This window comes from Heloderma suspectum, chromosome 3 (assembly GCF_057233095.1).
Source record: "Heloderma suspectum isolate Gila_16-S chromosome 3, 16-S_ref, whole genome shotgun sequence".
Lineage (NCBI taxonomy): Eukaryota > Metazoa > Chordata > Lepidosauria > Squamata > Helodermatidae > Heloderma > Heloderma suspectum.
In genome coordinates, this window is record NC_139460.1 from 176,002,958 (window position 1) to 176,029,071 (window position 26,114).

The 26,114-nt window shown below is 42.9% G+C and overlaps 1 protein-coding gene across 6 annotated transcripts in view; it reads left to right on the top strand.

Moving 5' to 3' along the window:
- The window catches only part of FGFRL1 (fibroblast growth factor receptor like 1), a 264,774-nt gene that overhangs the window by 215,701 nt on the left and 22,959 nt on the right, over nucleotides 1-26,114 (top strand). For all 6 annotated transcript variants that reach the window (XM_084844976.1, XM_084844973.1, XM_084844972.1 and 3 more), the window contains one exon: nucleotides 22,922-23,002. In XM_084844976.1, coding sequence (XP_084701102.1) covers nucleotides 22,922-23,002 — 81 coding nt within the window. The remainder of the gene's footprint in view (nucleotides 1-22,921; nucleotides 23,003-26,114) is intronic.

A 26,114-nucleotide genomic window follows, 5' to 3' on the forward strand; every position in this document is an offset into this window, starting at 1 on the left:
AGAGAACTGCACTGGCTGCCTATCAGCTACTGAGCCATGTTCAAGGTTTGGTTGCTGACATTCAAAGCCCTAAACAACTTGGGACCAAGATACCTGCCCAACCGTCTTCCCCTGTATGCACCAAATTAACCCCTGAGATCTTCCGAGGAGGTCTTGTTGGTCATACCACAACCAACAGCGTGCCATCAGGTAATGGTACGTAAGTGGGCCTTCTTGATAGTGGCACCCAAGCTCTGGAACACTCTCCCATGTGTGGTCCAAGAGACGGAAACTGTGGCGAGCTTTAGATGCCTCTTGAAGATGTATCTGTTTACTCAGGCTTTCCTTGATGTGTAATTGGACTGCACTGTTCTACTGTTCTTGTACCTTTTAAAATGTATTATTCTATATTGCTTTTTATGTTGCATTTTATGTTGTATTTTATGTATTTTTTATGTAAACTGCTTAGAGATCTTATGATATCTGTGGTAATTATTCAAGCAATATAGAAATATTACGTATAAATAAAATAACAATACTCACAAGAACAACAGTAAATATTCCCTTTGGCTACTTATAAATATATTGTAAGTTTAAATAATTCTGTATAAGAACTAGCAAACAGACCTGCCTTTGCCTGGGTTGGAATAGCCCTTAGTTTGAGTCAGCGAAGCCTTCAAGCAAACTAACAGAGCAGTCAGCATTGGGCACAGTGTGCTTTCCTGCTGGCGCTCCTAGGCATGGCCATTGCCATGGTACACCCTTATAGCCCCCTGAAGGAGGGGTTTGTCCACTGCATTGGCCTGAGGGGACTGCCCCAGAGCAGGCGGGATGGGCAGTCATATAACTCTGTCCCTCAGCCTACTACTGTCCCCTGGCTTCAAACTGTATGGACTACAGCTACATGCTGGTTAGGGAAATCTGCCCCTAGTGGCTGAAGATGTTACTGTAGGCTTCAAGCACATGAATACATTAAAATTAATTAAAATTAATTAATGTGTTTTATAAACAAAGTATCCCTGAGGTGCACACCCCTAGGGTCCCCTTAGTATGCATACCAAGTTTCAGGTGTCTCTGTTTCACAGTCTGGGCACTATGGTGTTGACAGACGGATGGACAGGCACACACATACACGCACCCTCTTTTATTATTATAGATGATTAAGAATGATAATTAATTAAGAATAATTATATATACTTTTGAACCCCTTAGTGCAATTCTTTACCTTTGGGAGCTTTTCCCAACCTGGTGCCCCCCAGATGTTTTGGACTTCAAGTCCCATCACACCTAGCAAGGATGGCTAATGGTTAGGAATGCTGGGAGTTATAGTCCAAAACATCCGGAGGGTGGCAAGCTGAGGAAGGCTGATTTATAGTGAGTGTGCCTTGTGGCCTGGTCCCGTCCAGAGCTGCCACTGTGGAAACTTCTGACTTCTGCTTGTTCTGCAGCAGATAAAGAGACATACTGTGCAGGCAGGTGTCAAACTTATGCTGGTTCTTACCTTGAGATTTTCATTCACTCCACTGTGAGTATGAAGGCTGAGAGAGAGAGAGAGAGAGAGAGAGTAATTGGTTCAAGGTCAACCAATAAGGATCCCAATCTAACTCTAGCTGTAGTCCTTGTCTGACACTCTGTAACTACTATACCACACAGGCTCTCTGGTTTGGTGTTCTGACTGTCCCAGAATCCTTTTAAAGTAAAAATTAAATTGAAAACCATTAAACCTGGTCTGGTAACAGTCTTTCTTGACTCGAAATGTCATTTTTGTCCTCAGGCATAAATAACCTACCCCATACAAATAAAAATGTGAATAGAAACACTACTCTTCCTTTTGTGATTCAAAAAACCAGTTATGACAGTAAACTATGGAATGTGTTTGCGCATGCTATTTGCAAAATTTGATAATTGCCCTTTTCAGGTAGATAGGTTAGGAAAGATTTCATACTTTGTTTCAAAGCTTTTAACTTCCATTGTTAATGAACTTCATACAGATTTATCGCAAAAGTAATCTTTTGGCATGGAACAATATAAACCATTTTGTTCTGTTTTTTAAAGGAAAAAAGCAGCTAGTTGGGGTTTGGAATTTTTTACCAGTTTGGAAGGAAGTTGAATGTATAAAAACTCAAGCATGTAAATAAGTTGGGAGAAATCTAAGGAGTTTTGTCATCTTTGGCAGGCACAACTTTTATTAAGCCAGAATACTTTGAAGCTTCTATTACCTGACTTACCAGGGCTGGAATGGAAAAGAAATGGCTAATATTTCTGGAAAATGAGGGGGCAAGGAAGACTTTGTTATTGTTTTTAAACAGTTGAGCACATTTCCAGGTTTTAGTTTTATGGTTCTGGAGAGGTGCTAATATACACAAGGACTGAACTCACCCTTGGTGTGTTCCCATTGTGGAGAAACTGAGAAGTCAATGCGGTGTTTCTCAGATAGGATCTAAATACAGCCATAGTGTTTTTCAGTTGGGCTCACTTTTATAGCAGCAAAAGTGCTACTTAGTGCTACAAGTAGGCATATTCTAGGGTGCATGTCATGTGCCATTTTTATTTCATGTAATTCCCATATTTTCAAAAAGGTTTTCTGTATCAATGGCACCATCAGTGGAAACTGATAAACTCTGGCCAAGTGGTTCATGGCAATCAGTATCCAGCAGTGGACAGAGTTGGATAGAGATCAGAGTTCAAGGTCCACTTTAGCCATGTATTTTCTATGCACCGTTGCAGATGTAATGTGGCCCACCCTTAACCGTGGTTAAGTTATCAGTAACAGATCACAAGATTGCCTACTCCTGCCCCTTTCCAGTTTCAATTTTTCCTGGCTACCTTAAGCATGATTACAGGCTATATTGGCATTTGCCTTAATCATAGTCAGGATTGCGGTTAACCGAGTTTTTAAACAGCTTTTGACCCTGATTTCAACCCTAGATTCTGGTTAGAATCAACCATGGTTAAGACTGACCATACAGGGTGAGGAAATTTACACTAAAAATTGGAAGAAGTGTGCATTGTTATTTAGTTATTTTTAAGGTTATTTAGGATGCAATCCTATACACACTTACCTGGGACCAAGCACCACTGAAAATAATGGGATGTACTTCTGAGTAGACATGTATAGGATTGCGTTGTTAGGCTGCAGTTCTAAGAGGGAACCAGTTTGGTGTAGTGGTTAAGGGGGTTGGGCTATGACTGGGGAGACCCAGGTTCAAATCCCCATTTAGTCATGAAGCTCACTGGGTGACCCAGGGTCAGTTACTCTCTCTCAGCTTACCCTACCTTACAGGGTTGTTGTAACAAAAAATTGGGGGAGGGGAACTATCTATGCCACCTTGAGTTTCTTGGAGGAAAGGTGGGTTATAAAAGTAACAACAACAATCCTGTAGTCACATGAGAATAAGTACGATTGAACTCAGTGGGGTTTACGTCTAAGATGGCATTGTTAATGTTCCTTAACACCGTCAAATTGATAATTAACCACATCCTAGAAAATATTTTCTATTTTTTTCTAGTACATGGTTACATATGAACTTACTGTGATGGGGAGCATTTCCAAAAAACCACGATCACGGGAGATTGGGTAATGTCATATTTTGATGTCATTTTCCCAACCAAATATGAGCATAAATTCATCATGGAACTCAAATACAGCTTTTTGTTTTCTGAAAGCAGCCCAGGCTGAGCCACCGGGATCAGAATCTGAACCACTGGTGCTCTTTGGCAAATGTGAAAATGATAGTGATTGATTTGCATAAAATGGACAATAATAATGTCGTCGTTGTTCTTGTTGTTTAGGTTTACTTAAATAAGCAACAAGTGCTTGCTCTGATTGCTGTCAGAGGTTAGGGCCTGAGAGATAAAAGGGCTTTTGTACACATGTGCACTCTGACCCCTCATTCAAGGAATCCACATGCAGTACACAACGATGCGCTTCCCTTCTGAACTTTTTTGGGACGTGGAATGGCAAGACTGCTGCAGCCTTCATCCAGTCGAATCCCAGATGGATATTGGTTTCAAAGGGGACGATGACTAGCCAGTATGTTAAATATTTTAATTCAGTAAAGCCTCCTGTTCTCCTTGATGTTTGCTAAAGTTACGCCCAGCAGCTGTAGAGGAGAATGTGCACAAGGAACTGAAGGAGAATCCTGTGTCCTTCCTCCTGTTGCCTGACCAATAAATCTCAGCTTTGAGTAGGCAGTTAGCACCAGGCACCCCTTACCTTGGACTACAACACCAAGTGTTTGTTGAGAAGTGTTTGTGATAAGGGTTGAGGTGAGCAGAACGTAAATCGGCTGGGATCTACTGGTAGATCTCTGGATGAGTTACTACTTACTATAGATCAGCAAGGGTTCCTGACTCCTAATTGAAACAATAGCAACAACCCCCACGCGCCGCATCCTCCTAAATTCAGTGTATGTCTGCCCTTCACCATTCCTGAGCCACTATTTTACACCTGACAAGTTGGTGGACTTTGGGGTCCTAGTAAAAACCAAAGTATATCCCAGAAGCCTGAAGTCTGCCCACTCCTATAAAGGATCACTGAGGGCTAGGAAAATTACTCAACTATAAAGCATAGCATTGTAGAATAATATGGCTAGTGAGTGCTAGTCCAGGTGCCATTAGTAGTCTGAAATATACAGACTATATTTCTAATAAGACTTTAGAATCTTTTCTTGCATAATACCCGTACTTTGCAGTGTGGTACTTTATGTAATTCAGAGGAATCTTTTTATGCATATTGCTGTGCACGGCAGGACGATATAAAAATCTTTCACTTATTGGTGCTAAAAATTCAGACGTGGAGAGGCCAAGTGATGAGTGCACTTTGGAGATGTGTCACATCTCTTCATCTACCTTTCAGTGGTACTGTAGGAAAGTATCTTTAAAAGATAACAAATCTTTTTTTTCTTTTCTTTTTTGCTACTGTATGTGTTTTGAAGTGTAATTTTTGTTGTTGTAGCTCTCTGCTTTTATGATTTGGAATTCATAAGACCTTAAAGTATCGCCATGTGGTCTTCTTATTTTCATAGCACAAGATTCAAATTTGTTATTTTACACTGTGTGGGAAGCTATTTTCATTCCTTCTTGTAAAAATGTTTGCCAAGTGCTGCTCCTTCGCTTAAATCAGCCTTTGTTTTTCGATAGTATCCATTTTTAAAAGCGAATTCATCCACTTCCACTATGTTCCAGTGTTTCCAGTAGGGTAGTTGTAGACTAGAGGGTCTTTCTAGGCAGAACCTATTTCATTGCTTAGGAAGAACTCAGGGAAGGCACTGTGGTTCCTGTGAATTTGCCCAAAGGCACAGGCCCTTCTCCAATCACTTCTCCTTGTACTGCCCATTGTAGCCTAAGGGTGCTCGATCCAGCACATAAAGTGCAAGGGGCAAAACCCAAGCACCTCTAGGGTGGCCATATGTCCTAGTTTACAGAGGACAGTCCTCTACTTGGAGGGCTGTCAGAGGATAGTCTTCTATTTGAAGGCATCCTTGAACTGAAATACTGTCCAATCCAAGACTGGTTTAAAGAGAAATAATCATAAGGAAGAGCAGGGGCCTGGAAGTTGCCCATTGCCCATTAGCACCTGGACAGCAGACTGAGCAGCAGACACACTGGAAACAGTCTACCCGTGATGGTGAGGTGCACTGTATTTCAATTTAAATTATAGTAGCTATTTCTGAATTTTCATCTATGCATATAAATTAGCATATACACATTTAATAGAAATCACTGCTCTCGTTTGTCTTCTTTTTTGGCAATGTGTAAGTGGCCACCCCGGGCACCTCCATGCGGGCTGCAGCCTGGCCTCCCCTGGTGGTTCCTGGGGCACTCCCAAAGCTGGTGTGGTAAAAGGGATGGAGAAGTGCCCAGCAGCACTGCTGCAATGTATAGAGCCCCCTGATGAATGAAAGGTGCACGTGTATATGGACAGAAATATGTAGTTTAGAAGTTAAAAAAGGAATGGAGTTGTACTATGAGGACACAACAACCCTGGATTCTGAAATAGAAAGCAACATTTAGCATTTAGCATTTTAGTTAGCAAGAACAATTACATAATATGGAAGTGGCATTCACTCCACTAACTGAATGCTAGTGCAACTCGGTTCCAGGACAAGTCAACATCTATTGCCTTCCCCCAACCAGTCCATGTAGCATTGTAGTAGCACTTCTTGTAGCACTGACTGCCCCTTTCTTGCCCAGTGCTACTTCCTATATAGTTGTAACTTTTTGCATCCAGTCAGAGACTGGCACAATCTGGTATCAAGTCTGCCTTGATCGATGTGATGTTACTGCTTGTTCTGTTGAAGCAATTTATAGTTAGGAGTTAGGACAAAAGGGAAAGAAGAGGATTGAGAAAATATTAGTTCATAAATAGATTTGGGGAGACATTTGAAAGATGAAATGCTTGATAGCTAGAAAGGGATGGCTTGACCTTAATAGCATTTAAAAGTAGTGTACTAACAATGGACATGGTTACATACATATTATGCATTCACACAACCACAGTTGCTCTAATGCCCCACCCCTTGCATATATTTACACTGTGATCACCGTCTTTGTGGTGGAGCAGGAATTTGAACCAGACCCTCAAGTAATCCCGGCTGAACCCTAAATTACCAGACTCTTCCTCTTTCTCCTTATTTGCTTTCCTTCCTTAATGCGTACCATCATCAACTTTGGAAACAGCCTTTCCCACAGACATTGGATGCCCTTATACAGGCCCTGAGTCATTTCTTGACTCCTCTCAATGTTTAAATCTTGTGTGCAGTTCCCATTGAAGTTGAAATGGCTTTATGACTTTCAGTTTCTAAGGAAGAACAAGGGATTTCAGCTGAGCCTTGACAGACTTAGGGCAGAATGCAATGGGGTGCTTACACCCCCACCAATTCCTTTCCGCCCTGCCAATTCCCTTCTGCAAGCAGTGGTCCCGCCAATTCCATTGCCCTTATATGAGCTCTGTTGACCTGCCTCCTTCCATAAATGTGTGTTTCTGCTCATTTTGGGTTGCCCTGGAAGCACTAAATCACCATTGCACAAACAGTGGGGGCTGCTTGCGTAAAGCAGTTGGCGGGGCGTAAGAGAATTGGTGGTGCCATAAGCACCCCTTTGGATTCTGCCCTTACCATTCCACACATTCTGTGACAGAAAACCTGGGTTTGCCACTGACTCAATGGGCAGGTGCAGCTAATGTGGGCTCTCTGACAACAATGCCTGTATGACGCATGCGTCTCCAACATGCCCCATTCATCCATCCATCCATCCCCTTTTAGGTGTAAATGTATGTCTTACATTTACACACTGCACCATCACCACCACCACCACCACCAAAAAAGAAGTAATGTGTGAATTGGCCTCATCCGAATGGAAACATATCACCATTGAACAAATATGTCAGCAGAACAGCAGAAGCAGTGTTGTCAAAGAGCTACTTTAGCTTCAGTTGGGTAAACAGGATATGTCATTCCCATTAAGCACTATTTACTGGCATTTTAAAGCTCTTTTTAAAATCCCAGCCTTGAAATGAATTGGTGCATTCTGAAACATTTTTCCCCTCATGAAGAGTTTGTGTTCTCTTTTTGGTGACATGTAGCATGTGTGTTGCTGTTTGAAAGGCTGCCATATTGTAAATAAAAGAACAATTGGACTGCAAGCACCCCCCTGCGGAGTAAGAACAATGCTGAGGGTCAAGTAATAATTAGAACTAGAGGGCAGATAATTGAACAGGCCAGCAATTATTTATGTGCCAGCCTGAAGTATTTGAGATAGCAAGAGAATGTATATGGCTTCTGGATTCACAAAAATAGATTAATGAATAGAATTAACATCTAGCCATCAAAGTTCAGTTTTATAGGACTTCAAAATTGAAGACTTGTGGTGGGCAAATTTATTGTAAAGTTCTCCTGCATAGGCCACATTCAAATTAATTTATAGTAATGGGGCTTGTGCAGGAGAACTTCCTGATAGGTTGTGCACAATGTCTTTTTTAAAATGGTGGTAATATCCCTCTGCCCCCAGCCTCACCCTTCAGCATTTCTGGCACTTTCAGCCACCCAGTCTCCTGTGTCTCAAAAGAAAACACATCTCGAGTATCACATTAATCAGACTGGTATGAGATTATGGCTTGCAAATTGCTGTTTTTGGATGCAGATGCCTCATCCATTTTAAACAACTTTAGCAGTTAAAGCATAATAATAGACCATAGTAGTCAACGTCTCTTAGAAGACAAGACAAAAAACTATGTTTAGTAAAACAGATGGATATTCCAGAAGCAGGAAATTTAATATTATTAATGAAAACAGGCAGTGTTATTAGGAATGTTTTCATGATATACTACTTCATTTAGAACATAGTATTTAAAAGACCCTGTTTGTGTCTTTTGTCTAAGGATATCACAAACCTTTTGCTCTGTGTATTTGCAACAGTTACCTGTAATGGTGAGAGAAGCTCAAATTAACAACATGATTGGGTTCATGAGGAGGAGAAGTTTATCCTTTCCCTGGGATTGTGGCAGTTTATGGCAAGGGGCCTTTCCCCCACAAACTCCCACTTCTGTAGGACAAAGGAATCCCTATAGGCCAGGAATGAGGACCGTGTGACCCTCCAGTTGTTGCTGGACTGCACCTCCCCATCATCTCTGATGATTGGCTGTGCTGACTAGGGGTGATGGGATTTGCAGTCCAACAACATCTGAAGGGCCACAAATTCTGCACCACTGCTATAGGCTTTCTTGTTCAGAAGGCCTTAAAAACTGACCACAGATCATGTTATTGTCTATATTTTTCAGGATGAAATTTTGATAGCAACAAAGGCCATACTTTTAAAATGTGTACATGCTTGAGTTGGTCTAGGGGACATTTCAGCATGTGTTTTGGGTGCCATGTTGCCAGCAGAGTGATTTTTCTGAAGGTGTTTGTGTGCAAGTGAGGAAGGGCCATTGTTCAGTGGTAGAGCAGATGCTTTGCATGCCGAAGGTTACAAGTCCAATCTCTAGCATCTCTGAAATCTTGGAGAGCTGCTGCCAGTCAGATAGAAAGTACTGAGCTAGATGAACCAATGGTCTGACTTGGTGTAAGGCAGCTTCCTATATTGAAATCTAGTTTGGCATCTGGTTTCGAAGCCATAGCATAGTCATGTTGTGGTCTGTTCCTTTATATCCTGTATCTATGCCACAAGGCTCTGTTGTCTGTGCACCAATGAGATAGAGGGAGAGAGAGAGTGAAATTCCACGATTTTTATCAGGAATGAATTCCAAAGATATGGCAGTTCTTTGCCCTTAAGGAGAAACGCTGCCACCTCATTGTAACTATTTAATCGCAAAATGATCATATAGGTTCGAAGCATCTGAAATGGCTGCCATGTGCACTTGTTATATCTCCCTTTGTGTATTTCTTCTACTCTTCACTAAACACTACTATTCCTTTCTTTCTTTTCCAGTTTGCTTCTCCCACCCCTCCCCACCCACATGCATGAGTTAATAGTGCTGCTTTGCTTTGCAGTTACCTGGTTCTCTTCTTTTACTCCTTTGAGCTACAGCACAATACCATAGTAGCTAACTGGTCAATATCTTAAGCTAATGTCAGTCATTTGGTTTGGCAGGTCTGTAAAAAGAAACTGCCTCACCAGGAACTGAAAACCTGTTTGTTTGTCCTCTTGTATTATTCAAAATGGGTTTAAAAGTAGCAAAGTATGGGGAATCGGGAGTCCAATTAGATTGTGGTAGGGAGCTTCAGTGGTTAAGTGATTCACTCCAGCTGTTTCTCTCTCTGTGGTTTATGTTGTGGTTACACCAGGACATGGTGCGCATCTATCCCCACAAAAGAGAATAATTTGGGGAGAAAGACTGCACTCCATTTTTGCAATGTGCTATCGCTCCAGTGAATTTTAAAAATTACAGCATAAATGGAGGTAATTTTTCCTTTAATTTTTGAAAGTAAAATAAAAAGTTAAAGTTCTCAACGGATATAATTGCTTATACCTCAGTTGATTCCCTAGTTAACAAGACAAGGGATCCAGATTCTGTAGTCCAGGCCCGTTCTTAATTTGACTCCCACGATCTTGCCCTAATGTATGTTTAATGGAAGCTGCCCGTAAACAAGTAGATTCAGGGTTGATTTGTTAGGATTGCAATAGGCAGCAAAGTATGATTCAGGGCTTGCTTTGGAGTTTGGTAACAGATCTTTCAAGTGGGGTTGGAGTAGATCTTTCATTTATCTGTGAGAGAAATCCTCATTATAACTTTTCAAGCCTGACCAGATTACATCACTTTCCCTCTCATCTCAGTCCCTGCCCACCCTTTCGCTCTCTCTTTTATTCATTCACACCCCTTGTTCTTCTAAAGAGTTGTGCTTTGAGCCAGCAGCTGCCTTAATGATGTGCGCTGATCGCTTCATTCCCCATTCACCCCCTTCGCTGTCTTTGAAGTGTGCTCAGGTCTCAGGCTTCAGTTCAAAGGTCGCTTTGTTTATTTATGCAAAGCTGGTTCATCTGTGAAATGGGGCTTTCAAGGCCCCTGACATCAAAAGCTCCAAAACCGGCCACAGCGAGTCAGTGCAGGGATTGGCTTTGCCACATTACAAATGTGAACTACTTTGTGGACCACAGAGAAATGCTGGGGTTATTTTTTTAACTGAATAAACTAGGCCATTGTTTAGAGACCCGATCAGAATCTGTTGCTAGCTTAAACCGAGTTGTTCGCTGCTGGCTAAAGCAAAGCACCCTCAGAAAGTCAAGTGCAAATCATTCTGATCCAGGCTCAGGAATAGCTTGTAAATATGTATATTCAGATTTGGTTGGAGCCAAACATTCTACCCAAACATGTTAATTGTTCTACTATTTACAATAACTAGCAAAGTGCCCGTCACTGACAGATGGGATGTGTGTGTGTGTGTGGTTTTGAAGGGACAGGGTACAAAGACCTCTAGTACAGTTTCTGCACAGACACTTGTGAGATCTCCTGTCAGCAGGACTGGACCACCCACTGTCAGAGGTAATGGCCAGGTTTTGCCCACACCACAATGTTGTTAAGTGCAGTGCTTTACTTTTCCCCATAGCCATTTATTTATATGGAAGAAAGTAAAGGCTTGCACTCAAGATAACCCTTTCCCTTGCCCCCAGTGATCCTAATCCCTGGACTGAAAAGCTAGTTTTGCCTCCTGTCATGTGTGTCCCAGATTTCAGTCCCATAGAACTTAATGGGAGGAAAACATTGAGAAACAAGCTCAGTAGTATCTCTCCTTCCTCTGCAAATGTTCCCACTCTGGGTTCTGTTTCCTTCATGTTCATGGCCCATTACTGATACAGGTCAGTGCCAGCATGACTGTCTAGAGTTCGGGAGCTTATTACATAGGGACTATGGCTATGTGGACCATGTGGTCTCCAAAGAAGCTCTCCAACCAGTCCAACAGATGCTCTGTCCATCCAGGGCCTCAAAAGTAGCTAAAAAACAACGTAAGTGATACAGAACCACATAGGTGCCAGTTTGTTTTGTAACAACTTACCCAGTTTTTCAGAGAATACCTCTTTCTTCAGGTGTGCACTAAACAAAACTCCTTATCACCGAACATACAGCCCATTGTTTTTACTGTTTTACATCAAGGGTCTCCTCAGCTTTCTATATGCCTTCCTTTTAGCAAGGGAATTATACAAACTGAGGATCCCTCAGGCAGTGGTGATAGTGGTGGTTCTATTGTGATTCCGGAGGCTATGGTTTTCAAACTGAATGGTCCTGAATATCTATAGCCCCATGCCCTTCCAGCACTGTTGGATCTCCCATCACCTGGACCTTTTTCCCGCCTGTGGCTCCAAATTCACACATGTAGACTGAGCAGCAGTCTCTCGTGGATAAATGAAAGATCTAGCCCAACTCTGCTTGAAAGATGTTACCAAGCCTCCTTCATGTCTTCCACTGTGCAAATTTATAATGTGATTTGGAGAGCATTCTAGAAGCAGTGTAAGCACAAGAGCATTTCCTTTAGCTCACCTTCCAGATATCTTGACACTTTTCAAAGCAGATTTAAATCAGGGACTTCAGCCTTAGGCCCTTAAAAGATGTGCTGAGGCTTTGAATAATATTTGGAGCTGGCTGAAAAACTCCTCCCTGTCTCACAACCCTCACATTTAAAGTTTTCTGTGAGATGCCTCACTTATTAACTCCCATGTCCTTCACAGGTTTCCCAGCTGGTACTTTTCATTTGTCCTACAAGCACTTAACCAGCTCTGCTTTTGAGCCTCTCAGAACCATACCCCTCAGAGAACTCACCTGGAAGGTGTTTTCTTCTTCTTCTGAGAACTGTTTTTTTTTTCCTGAGAACTGACTCAGTGATGGGCTGGATGAGGGCCAATAAACAAACTGAATCCTGGCAAGATGGAAGTCCTGTGGGTGAGTGGTTCCCGGGTCCAGGAGATAGGCTCATTGCCTGTTCTGGATGGGGTTGCACTCCCTCTAAAAGATCAGGTTTGTAGTCTAGGGGGTACTCCTGGATCCATCACTGTTGCTGGAGGCCCAAGTGGCCACAGCGGCTCAGAGTGCCTTTTACCAGCTTTGGCTAGTTCGCCAGCTACGGTCTTTCCTGAACAGGGCCGGCTTGGCCACTGTGGTACAGGCATTAGTAACCTCAAGACTGGATTACTGTAATGTAGTCTATGTGGGGCTGCCCTTAAGGCTGCTCTGGAAGCTGCAGCTAGTGCAGAATGCAGCAGCTTGGCTGTTGTCAGGAGCTGCCCCTTTTCAGCATGCAACGCCTTTGCTGAAGAAACTGCACTGGCTGTCTATTCGCTACCAGGCCAGGTTTAAGGTTTTGGTACTATTGTACAAAGCCCTAAACAACTTGGGACCAGGATACCTGAGAAAGCGCCTTCTCCCTTACCAACCTGTCTGGTCACTGAGGCCATCAGAGGGCATGTTCCTGGTGGTTCCACATGGAGCCCTGGCCCAGTTGGAGTCTACCAGGAAAACAGCCTTCAGTGTGGTGGCCCCCTTCCTGTGGAATTCCCTGCCTTTAGAGGTCAGGCGGGCACCAACATTGTGTTCCTTCCAGTGCTTCCTGAAGGCATTGTTATTTTGAGAGGCCGTCCTTGCATGACCAGCCGTAGTTTATCAAAATGTGGTTTGTCAGAACTCTGTTTCTTTTAAAAAAAACTTAATTATTTTAACATGGTATTTTTATTCTTTTATCTTGTGTGCTGTTCACCACTCTGAGATCTTTGGATGTGGAGTGTATACAAATATTGTAACTAAATAAATTAAATCAATCAATCAATGAACTGTTATTCCAAGAGAGTGGGGAAGATAGGCATTCTTTCCATCCAAAAAGAGTTGCCCACATTCCCACAACAGTTATCCTGTACATCAACCTATATTTCATCCTCAAAGTAAATTCCATTTTTACAGGTGCCAAGAGATAATCTTTGCCACCTTTTGTCCTAATTCTTCACACTCCAAGGAGAAGCTGTGGCATTAGTTGGATGTGTGCCATACCCTATGAACCTACATGTGGAGATCCCAGGAATTTAGTTACTTGTTCGTTTCTTACAAGCCTGAGTCACCAGGAGATCAACATCACCAGATTACTGAGTGCATTACCCTGGCCTACAAATCCAGGCTGTTCCTTACAGAGGAGGTCACTGCCTACTGTTTTCATAGTACAGCCAACTCTCTGCATTGAACACCAGTGCTCCCCTGGAAGATATTTGAAGGGTGGCTACTCGGATTACTCCTTCCATTTTTGGAAGGAATTGAGTGTCCCCAACCTTTTCGGGCCAGTGGACACATTTGGAATTTTGAGAGTGTGTTATGGGAACTCTCACAAAATGGCTGCCATGTGGGGCTTACCCATTCATAAAACTACTGCCACTGTAGGTGTGGTGCATCCCTTTCCCAGAATGCAAACTGGTGAGGCTAAAAGAAAATTAACTTGCCCAAGAACCTAAATACAAGGCAGAAGTAGGGTCTGAGCTCCAAAAGCAAAACCACTCTTTTGAATCCACATTTTTTCTGCCCCAACATCATTTCCCAGAAGGCAAATAGATGAGGCTGAGAGGCAAGTAACTTGGCCAAGAAACTGAGAACAAGGCAGAGGTAGAGTCTGCACTCTAAATACCAGATCACATATTCACCACCACAAAACACAATCGATTTCACAGAAGCCAAAGTGGTGATGGTCAGAGAAATCCTAGGCAAAACACACACCACACATTCAAAAAAACCCAGGCAAAACACATTACACCACACCAAAACAACAAATCATGGAAGACACACAGGCTCAGTACAAGGTCTCTCTCCACCTGAGACAAGAGAGAAAATACACCATAACCCTGCCCCCCCTTCCCCCATCCCATGCTCCCCTTACCTTTACTGCCATGTTGGCTCTATAGAGAACCATGCAGCCAAAAGAAGTGGCCACAGGGCTCTTGTGGGAGTTCACGGGGGTCTTGCAATACCTTGTGGGAGCTCCATGGCTGCTTCTTCCAGCTGTGCATGACAAGGGAAGGAGAGGGTAGGTGGCTGTACTATAGAGGCCCACCAGCCATTATGGAGGGGTTTTCTAGAGCACCCACTGGGGACTGCGGTGGTAGGTCCTCCTGGTGGAGGTGTGGAGGGGAGTGGCACAATTTGCCACTCTTCCCACTCCACAGCCTAATGTGGGTGCCTCACCCTGCCTCATGGGTGGGCTGGCCTTTCACACACACAAAACAGGCAATACATACACATACACAGCACAGGAAAAACAACTCCATGCTCCCCCCCGCCCCCGCCATACTACTTTTTTCTTTTTTTCTGACCGGTTTGGGAAACTTCAAAATGAAGTGCTGGTCTGCAGCTTGAATGTGCTTAGCTTACCGAGATCTCAGATGTAAGTAAATTAGATTGGGTTCATATGAAGTACAAGGTACAAACACAGTTCCTCTATGCCCAGTCCACCCAATCCATCTGTTACCCTGTGCAGTGCAGCCCTCTATTAGAATGCCAGTGTCTCAACCCTGGTGAGCCACTGACTTACCAATGTTCTAGCTCACATGGAAAGCCTCTACAGATACATGAAAGTTGCCCCCCCCCCGGTGAGTAGAGGGCAACAAAAATGTGCAAGGATGTGGCAAGGGTAGTGCATTCCCTCTCCTCACACATTTACTCTATTCAGTTACAGAAAGCCTGAATGGGGCTATTGTGGGGGGAGATTCTGAGGAGATTGAGAAGAGAGAGAAGGAGACAGAGATTGTAAAGGAAGGTTCTGAAGAAACTACAAGGGGGCAGAGACAGAGTCAGAAAAGAGGGGTCCTGAGAACGCTGAGGAAAGACCAGGAATGAGAGTAGCAGCAGCAGCATTCTGCCTTTCAGCCCATGATCAGTCAGCAGCAGCCCCCCCACCAGCTGTCCGTAACTGAAGCCTACTTGAGCTACCTTGGAGTCCTTGACTGCACTGCTTGAGGCAGGCCTTAAGACATAACCAACATTTCTGGACCATATCATTATTGGATCCCCTTCCCTCTATTTTATGTTTTAGAAGTTTACTTTAAATTGCTCATTCATTTGAATTGTTTGTTTTGCTTCCTTCCTCTTCCCCCCTTCCCCACTCCCTGTTAAATCTTAGTTCTTGTTTTTTATATCTAAGTTGCTCACTGGTTTTTACCCACCCATTTTCAAGGAACAGGGGTCCTGGTGAGCTGGGGGCACCATACACTAGTTTGGGGTCAGCATCTTTCTCCTTCACTCACCCCACTACTGTGTGAACCCAGGTCTCATGTTTCCACCACCCCACAGGGTTGCTGATAGGGAAACTGGGTTTACACATCACAGTTGGATATTGATCCAAGCCATGTTCAGCCTTTTCCACAGGATGCATGCTTGATCTTTCTGTGGACCACAGAATTTTGGGGAGGACTCTCCCCCCACCCTACTACACCCACATTATTTCTGTAAGGGCAGGTACTTCTACTGCCCTGCCCAACCTCCCCATTTTTCTTCTTGTTCTATAACTACACTGATTCAGCTGAGAAAAAGGATATAGATTTAGTATGTGCCTCCTGGCATATTAAGCTTTGTTTAAATATTGTGCCCTGAGGGAACTCTGGAGCCCTTCATTTTCTGCCTTCCTTCCATTATTTTCAATAGAAGTATGTCAGAATTAAGCTATTTAGAGAGTTTTCTGTAAATAGAAAACTATCTTTCCACAAGAGAAAAACCTCCTTTAGACCATAGCAAAACCCCTCCCTTGTGCAGTTTGGGAGGCAGAAAATGTAACATCTTTTAAATGCCTCCTGAAAACACACCTTCTCACACAGGCTTTCCCTGGACTGTAACTGCTGCTGGGTTTTACTTTGCTTTTACGTGGTACTGTTAAACATTTAAAAGTTATAATGTGGCTTGTCATGTTGTATTTTATGGTTGTAATTGTGAATTGCCCAGAGAGCCTTGGCTACTGCAGAGTATAAAAATGTAATAAAATACATACATACATAAATAGCGAACAGGCCATGAACAACCTGGTGCATCCATTACATGTTCACTAAGATTAGGAGGTTTGTGGCTTTCCAGAAAAGACCTCTGACTTGCCTTTCTACAAGGTCTGGGTTGCTGCTAAATCTGCCATTCATGGTTGACATAACCTTGGGAGGCAGTCCAGTACCAAACGATGTGTGCATTCCAAACCATTGATGCAATTCCAAGGCAGAAGGACTAGAAACTAATTTAAGAACAAGATCCTTCTTTCTGGCAAGCTTCAAAGATCAGGATAGTAGAATATTTGTTGTAATTCGGTTAATTCCCCTTTGTGGAGAATAGTGGCATAGTAAGAAAGTTGCAGGTAGGTTCTGGCAGAGAGTATAGACTACAAAATTTAATGTGAGCTTCAAACCAAAATGCAACCCCCCACCCTAAGCTCAATATCTAAATTAGGTGTAATATTAAAAAAAAAAATCTGAAAACGTGATTGACAAATCTTGAAACAGTTCTGATTGATATGAATGAAGGTATCTATGGGACTTCACTTTGGCTACTCTGTTCTGTTTGGTACTCTTCAAGTCGTAGAATAGAATAGTATAAAATCATAGAATAGTAGGGTTGGAAGGGGCCTACAAGGCCATCGAGTCCAACCCCCAATCCTTGGACTGATATATCCATCTCATTTCTGGTAGTTATCTCAATTTCAATCAGGGCACTTGGTGAAGCCCCTGAGTTTTACTCAGTGAAAGCACATCCCAATAGCCCAGTGACAAAAAGAATAATGAAAACATGTAATATTAAATTCTTGCAGCAGAGGCTCCACTGGATCTATCTTAAAAGGAAGGGCCCTCTCCAACATAAAGGCTTCCAATGCCGTATAAGATATTTCCACAGATATTATTACTGGTTTTCACATAAAGTCTTTTCACATGAAAAGTGTGTGAGACTGGGGGAAGGGCCCCCTAAAAATCATGTTAGATATTTTACATGAAATATCTGGGGGGAAGTTACATTTCATACAAATTAGCATTGGTTTCAGCAAGTACCTTATGACATAAACAGAAGGCATTTAGGGTGTGGCATTTTGAGTGTTCGATTTGGGTAAAACCCATCAAAATTGCACTTATGTTTATGTAATTATGTACCAGGACATACTCCTACATAAAGTACACATGTTTCAACTATGTATATTAAGCAATTTGGGGATTCTTTGGGGTGCTCTATAGCCTAAAGCCCATGCGTTGCTTTGTACGACTGTTTTATTTTGTATTTGTTGCAGTGGTTGGAAAATACATAATATACATTAACTTACCAGAGAGGAAAAGCGACATGTGCCAGTCACAGGCTCTTTCTCACTATTTGGTATTCAGAGGTTTATTGCCTCTGAGATTGAGAGTTCCATTAAATTATCATAGTTCATTGCCATTGATGATCTATCCTCTCTTAATTTATCTAACTCTTCTTAAAAGACATTGGCCCAGTTCTCATGTACCGAGATGCCACCGTGGGTTAATTTTCCTGCAGGGCTTTTTGTTGTGGCTGCCGCTGCCATTTTGAATATTTGAGCTGTGGCAGGGGTGTGTCTCATTGTTAAGTGCGAACCTGGCAAGGGTGGGTTGCTGGGGTGGTTGACAAGCCACCCAGAACCCATGGGCTGTTTTAGGGTTGTGGGTGGTGTATTAACCACCCCAACAACTTACCTTCGCCGGGTTCACATGTAACAAGAAGCTATGGTATGCTCCTGCCATGGCTCGAACGTTCAGAACGGTGGCTGCTGCTGTGACAAGAAACCCCATGGGGAAATTCACCCACAGGGACCTCTTGTGAGAACCAGGTCATTGAAACAATGCATAGTGAATTCCATGTTCATGGTACGTTACTGATTTTTTAAAATGGATTTTTAACCATTTAAACAGTTTCTTTTATTTAAAGCTGATGTTAATTTTTCATATTTAAACTACAGAAATAGTGTGGGGATTTTAATCATCCAGTTTAAAATGAAATCTAAATTTCTGATCCTTTAAACCAGGGGTAGGAAACTTGTGGCCCATCAGAAGCTTTGGACTGCAACTCCTGTCCTGTCATCCCTGCTATGCTGGATAGGGCTGATGGGAGTTATTGGCCAAACCATCTGGAGTGCTACGAGTTGCCCACCCCTGCCTTAAACTGATAATCACCTCACAATCCTATCCCTGCCTACTTGGAAGTAAGTCCCATTGAGTTCAATAGGGCTTACTGCCAGGTAAGTGGGTATGGGATTACACCATACACTGAAGACCATTGTGTTTTTCAGTTAAAAGAATGAATGTGTGTGTGTGTGTGTGTGTGTGTGTGGCGGGAGATGTATTACACTTGAGGTCAAGTATTACAAATACAACACAAAAGATCATGAATTGTATTTATTGTGAGTTTCTCACTGGACCCAAGACATTGCAGGTGCTAGGATCCAGAAGATACAATCCTGTATTTTACTAGGATAATCTACTGAGCCAACCTGGATGGTCTTTTATTGCAGTTTTATGCCCTGAAACTACCAGAATGAGCTCAGCAGTGTGTTCATTTTTCAAATTATGAATATTTATTACTTTACCAGCAGAATAGCATGGAAATCACTTTCATGAAGAAACGCCATGCTGCCCAGTAACTATAAGCCCTTACTTCTGGACATTTCTGGGCGTTTCAACTAAGAGACCTTGTTTAGCATATATGCACAGAAAAATCCATTAATTTTATAGCTTCTCCCCGTGTCAAGGAGATACAGTTCTGTAATGCAAAAGTTTTACTTAGTGCAATCCAGTATGTTATAACTGTAACACTAGCCAGTTAATATGTATATTTGTTCAAATTACAAAATGAGAAACTTGATTTAAATTGGTCTTTTTTCATGATGATTTAAATCATTATTTAAAGCAATCTTTTGGGTTGTAGAAAGAGAGCGTGAAAATCCTTAGTAGATTGCAGAGTGTTGAATAAAAACACTGTTGTTGAATAAAAAAAATAAAGATCTACCTATCCTCCCTGAATTTTGGTAGCAGCATCTGCTATAAGTTCTTTTCCCCATAACAGGCTCATATATTTTTTCGTCAACACGTTTTCTGAAATCCTCCTGTTCAGTGGAGTTACCTTATCTCCATTTTTAATGCAGCCACTCCCTCTTAAACATTTTTTTCAGGGGGAGGGGAGGCTGAATTTTCCCGAGTCTTGTATGCAGGTCCACAGTTCGAGGATTTGGCTGGATAACGAGCAGAGATGCATCTTCAAAGGATCTGGTGCATTCACAGCAATTTGGTTCACATGAAAGGCTTGGCAGCTTGTCAAATGCGGCTGAGAATGCCAATTAGTTGGTGTGCATGAGTGGAGCTGGGGGCAGGAAGGGCCTGCACTCTGGTGGACATACTGTAACATGAGGCTGCAGACAAAGGATGGGAGGCCAGTCTTGATATGCCAGGCTGGGTAGGATTAAGTCCTAATTGACAAAACCTCTGCTAAAAATCTGCAGGGCAGTTCTGTGAGCATCTAGCATTGGGTTCTACAGAGACCCCTGTATCTTTTCAAGGCTTGGCTCTAAACTTATAAATTCTTTATTTTCAATATTATTACCATGTGCCATTTTGCTACTGCCTGAAATAAAGAGTTCCAAATGTGTCCTAAATGGTTTCTCATAAATCTGTTTGATTTTACTTAGGATCTGTGGTAATTTGTAATGGTAAATCTGCAAGCAGTTCCCAATTTTAAGGAGCACAGCAGACAGACCTTTGCTGCTGTACACTAGAAGCATCTAAGCAAAGCATCCTTTGAATTATTTATGCTTAGGAAGACTGTATCATTGTATATTTAGTCCAAGACACACACGATTAGTGGTTGTTGCTTTTGAGAGCCTCTGTTCCAAGCTGCTTCCAGAAGGACATAGTTCCTCCCCTTTAACATCATAGCAGCCCTGTGAGGTAGGTCAGGCTGAGAGACTCTGTACAGGTTCAGATGATCACAGGGGGGGAAAAGCCATCATGGCTTCTCCCCCCCGACCCCAGATGTGCCAGATATTTACATAATTACCTGTGCTGCAGCATGTCATGCAAACCCGGCATGCAGCGGGGGTGGCTTCATACCTGCCCTACAAGCTATGACGTGCAGTAGGGGTTAGAGGGTGGGTACAAAGCCACCCCCACTGTGCCGTGTGCCACGCTCACACGACACACCAACTCACGCTGCAGCACAGGTAATTATGTGAACTATCAGCACACATGCAGCACACACAGGGCCTAGGGGAGAAGCCAAAATGGCTTCTTTTCCGCCTGCAGTTGTCTGAACATTCCCAAAGACTGACTCAAGTTCACCATGTAAGCTTTGTGACCGAGTAGGGATTTGAAGCCAGCTCTCCATAGTGAATGCCTGTATTCCCTCACATGTGTCTTGGTTTGTTCTGTGCTGCAGGAATGGTCACTTATGTGAAGGGCAAATTATTTCATACATTTCAGCCATTAGATGTAAAAATGTCCCATTGTAAGACTTGTCCAATTTCAGCATTGTATATGGTGAGGGCAGCCAAACAACCAAAACATAAGAAAACAGTCTGCTTCATTTAAAAGAGCCTAAGTAACAACTCTGATAGAAATATATAGCTGTTTTCAAATTGGTGATTGGATTTTAACGTTCATTTACTACATGCATATTTATGCCATACATCAGATCTCAAGCTCACCAGAGCACTGTTCATATTTTCTTTCCATGTATAGACTCAACATGTGGAGGATAGAGTAGGATCACACAGACTGGCCCTACCCCTGACATCATGTGCCTCACTGAGCCCTAAATGTTTGCGCATTTAATGGGGACCTGCATGGATATAGCTATGTATGAGCTTAAGCTGTACCCATGATCAAGAACCCCACACAGTCAAGAGTTCCCAGTTGCATAGATAGTGTACCCATGTAGAGCTGTATGTGCCTAGGCCCCCCTTTACAGACAATCTGCCAAATATGAGACAGTGGGGAAGGGGCAATCAGGTTCAGCAGGGCCCCTCATAAAGTTTCATATATTTCAACTTTGAAGCGGTCTTTCATAGCATACTAGACAGCAAACCATTTTCATAGTTTTTAGGGGCATGCACTTCCAAGAATTTCCAAAACATTAGTCTTAAAAACTACATTGCCTTATAGCCTAGCAAAAGAAGTTTCTCATTCAGATGTTAGAAATGAGCACATGTATATTGTCACACAAATAAGGACTTCAGAATTCAGTTCCTGGTACCACACAAAAGGGGGGGGGGTTAAGGACAGAACATCAGGAGAAATTACTTCTGTGTCTTTCATTTGCAATGGGGGCGGGGGAGTGGCAGTGACAAAGCTCACCTACATCTGGCAAAGCACTATAAAGAAAAAGAAAGAGAACCATCTGCTTGCATGCATGCAGACACTAGATAGTGATGGCCTGCCCCAGTTAACTCTAGAAACTGAAGTTATGAGAGAGGGCTTGCATTCACAGTGAATGAATGCTCAGCACCCTCAGAAAATGACAGTTCCCAGGTTCTCTGCAAGAAGCAGTGACTGGCCCCAGTTAGGTTTGATTGAAACTCCTGTCGTCACATAAAATCCTAGCCAAGAAGTACAAAGACAACTTTTCCAGCCAGAACCCTATTTCAGAACCTTAGAAGTAAGACATATTGTGGCTAAATTGGTACTGTTGGTGAGGAGGATGAGGATGGTCAAACATGACTTCATTTATTTGTTATATGTATATCCCACTTTTCCTCCAGGGAGGGCAAGGCAGAGCACATGGTTCCCTATTCCCACATTTTGTCCTCACAACAACCCTGTGAGGTAAATTAGGCTGAGAAATGGTGACTGGCCCAAGGTCATATGGTGAGCTTCAGAGATGAATAGGGATTTGAACATCCAGTCCTAACCTAGCACATTTCTTTTTATCTTAATATATTTTAAAGTGATATTTTCAACATTGATGCTCACCCCCCACTTTCCCCATTTTTACACACACACCCATGGATTCATTTTTACCCCTCCTTGGCCTAAATAAGGAAAGAAATTGTAGAAAGGCACTATGTAAGTTTCAAAATAAGTGAAATATTTTTTTCACTTCCTGGATTTTTCTGGAAGCTGTGAAGTGTTGCCTCTAGCATGACTGATTCCCAGAAGTTTCTGTTGCCTTTTCAGCTATAAGTTTGATTTATGCCATCATTTGTAAGGAGTGCAAAACAGTTCCATCTCCTGCTTGGGAACGCCAGCCCATAAACATAAACAGAAGAGCTTTGGTTCACTATTAAAGAACGCATTAGTTAATATCCCATCATGTTAGTAGCCAGCTGAAAAGCTCAAAAAGCAGGAAAGAAAGTAAACCGGCTCAGCAGCAAAACATATTCAGTGTGTTGGAATGGAATGGAATGGAATGGAATGGTGTATTCCAAAGGCAGCGCAACTTTCAGCTTGCATCTGAGCCGACAGACTACGTTGTGACATTTTAAACAGTGTCCTATCTTTCTTTCTTTCTTTTTTTCAGATGATGCCAGCTCAGGAAGGGAAGGTTTAGCACCTGAAGGTCCAAATAGTGAATCTGAAGATCATTCTGGAAAGCTGTGGGGTAAGCAAAGATGCATAAAGTTTTGTCAGTTATGCCACTGTTAGATGATAAAACATGCTCTAGTTAACTCAGATTTGCACTGGCAGGATTTCATTCCTATGGACCAAATACAAACTGCTACCAAATGAACTTCCATTGGGTTTTTTTAAAATATGGAATTAAGGTTAAATATTGCTGAATATTCACCTGACTTCAGGTGGCCATTCCAATATCTGCTATGTTTTCAATGAATCTACCTAAAAGTCATGCTTACGTCATGTATTCTTGCGTTCCCAGTATGTGCTTTCTCATATTTAAAACTCTTCAAGCCAAAAGATTTGCATCCTTGTGATAGTTTCACCTTTGTGTGCCAAAGTGTATTCTTGTGGCATTTCAATCCTTAACCACCAGTTCCCCTCCATTCTTATATGCAGAATGACTATTAAATAAGCCTTGAAGTTACAAAGCTGTGACACAGTGTAATGATGAGGTAAACACACACATCCAGGAGCATGTTTCCATGCTTTCGGCTTCACTTTGTTTGTGACTTTGTTGCGATGTTTCCCCAATCGCATCTTCTCCTTTTCCTGTTTCCACAGCCCTTAAAGACCCGGTTTATCATCGCTGTAGCTTGGGGCGCTGTGCTGTTTCCACTGAGCTCTAATCAAATTATTTTCTTGATGGCTGGGTGGAGTCTGGGTTGGGCCTGATTACCTCATCAGTGTTCCCGCCTCCTCGGCTGTGCTTCCAGGACAATGGAAGGAGAAGCTAACGGAGGAGTACCAGATTTTTAAAAAGGAATCGGCTTTGCTGTGAAGAGAGGCTTCCCCCCTCTCCCCCCCTTTCTTCTTTCCCCTGAAAGTCCAGATGCACCTGCATTTCAGGAGCAAGCCTCATTGAGCACAATGGGAGTTACTTCTGAGGAGACACTAATGGGTTCGTTGTGGGAAAGTAAACAAAAAGACAGAAACCAGCCCCAATTGTAACTTGCAGGATCTCTATAATGAAGCTGTGAAGTACTTGCTTCCTAAGGCAATTCATCAGAGCCTCGTAATCCCACTTGGTCGCTTAATTGCACATAAGGAATTGGGCTTTAAAGTGTGCTATTTGAATTGAGGGGGAATTTTTGTAAGTTCTGATGTGGGCATTCAAAGGCAAGCCTCATTGACCACAATGGGAATTACTTCTGAGGAGACACTAATGGGTTTGTTGTGGGAAAGAGATGGAAACCAGCCCCCATTTTAATGCACAGGATCTCTATTTGGAAGCTGTGAAGGAGTTACGTCCTAAGGCAATGGACTGAAGCCTCGAGATCACACTTAATCGCATTTAAGGAATTGAGGGCTTTGATATGTGCCATGTCAGTTGAGGGGCTTCTCTGTTATTTCTGTGGTCAATGAGAGGGCAAGCCTCATTCAGCACAATGGGAGAAAACACCCCTTGACTGGAGTCATGGGCTGTGTTCTGGTGCTTATTTTCAATGATGTTTTAAAAGTTGGTCCCTTGGCATCCTGCTCCAAAATGGTGATGAAACGTCCAGAAAACAGGGAGGGAAATGGTTGGGTCACTGAGGTCAGAGCGACACACCCACAAAGGCTGGGCTACGCACCCCATGGGCAAGAATATGATACTGAACCCAGTATGGTTGTGGAAACAGGTCAGTAATTCCACGACATCATGGAAACACAGAGACCTCACCGTGTAGCCATGTTGGAGTAGATCGCTGGTGGAAACAGAGCCCAGGCCATTTCCTTAAATCAAGGAGTTGATTCAACTTGTACTCAGTTCCTGATGCTAAAGAGTAGGAAACAGTCCTGCAAAACAGAGCTTCTCCAGCTAGTTTTGCACATGTCTAAGAACCAGCACACCAGGTGTTCTACTCCTACTCTGCAACAACCAACCTGAGTGTGCAGTGGCTTATCCCAGGAAAACCTTTTTGAAAAGGAATGGTTCACTGTCCTGCAATGCTCAGTGCTCACTGATGTCTGTGTTTGCTGTCTGTTTCCTTAGAAACATGTGGTTTAAACAAACACAATGGATTTTATGAAGTCCAGTTACGGTACAAGTAAGCAGCAAAGACCGATTGGCTCTTCCAGAAGTAAAAATGTAAAACTGTTGCTCTAAGGGTGCAATCCTATGGGGATGCCCACCAGCCTCTGAACTCGGAGGCTAACAGGCATCCTATGCAGGGCAGGAGGAGCACGGAAGCAACTGTCGCCTCCACACTGCTGTCGCCCTGCATTTTCACTAGATGGACGATTTCGCCCATCTAGCTGGGGTTCTGCAGAGAGGGAGGGAAGGAAGCTGAGGCAGCCTGAGGATTCTTTGAAAGCTGGCTGCCCTGGTCTCCTCCCCTCCCCGCTCATAGAGCTGCCCCTTTCCCCTCCTCTCCAGGTTGGCAGCCAGCATAGTTCTCTCCATGTCAGCTGTGAGCAGGAGGGGCGGAGCTCAGACTCCTGGATCTGAGGTCAGATCTCTGTCTCTGGCCTTGGATCCAGGAATCCAAAATATCATATGGCTGCCCAGACTCTGCCTAAGGGCCATAGGATTGCTCCCTAAATGAGAAAAACAGTCACAACCCTACATGTCTAAATGTTCTCTTTCCCTTGTATGATATGTTGCCTGTATGTTACCTGCATGCAGGGATCTAACAGTTGGTCATGAAATCCATGTGGCATGCCATGTTTAACGCACTGCAATTTTTTATAGCTCGAATATTTTGGCTTGCCATGAGGCTAGCTTAAGAAAATGAACTGAGCTCTTGCATCTTGTGTCTCATAGCTTCCTAAGCACTTTAACATATCACACAACATTTTTAAAAATCTATATTAACTAGTTAAGCCAGTCCGGTAGCAATCTCTGAATCCTGATCCCACTCAGTCATCAAGGGAGATGGCTTCTACTTGGGTGCTTGACTTATACACCTCCCTGCTTCCTATGGCTTATATGCATTAATAACTGAATCCCAGTTTTCCTTAGCACTTTCACTTTCCAAAAAGTTTTCTTTATCCATGATTTTTGGCTCCTTCTCAGCCTGACACATTGTTATGTAATTTTACATGACAGGGGCCTACGCTAGATATGTTTGAATCCTACATGACAAGGAGGCCTCTGCTGCAAGAAGGGGGCAGTG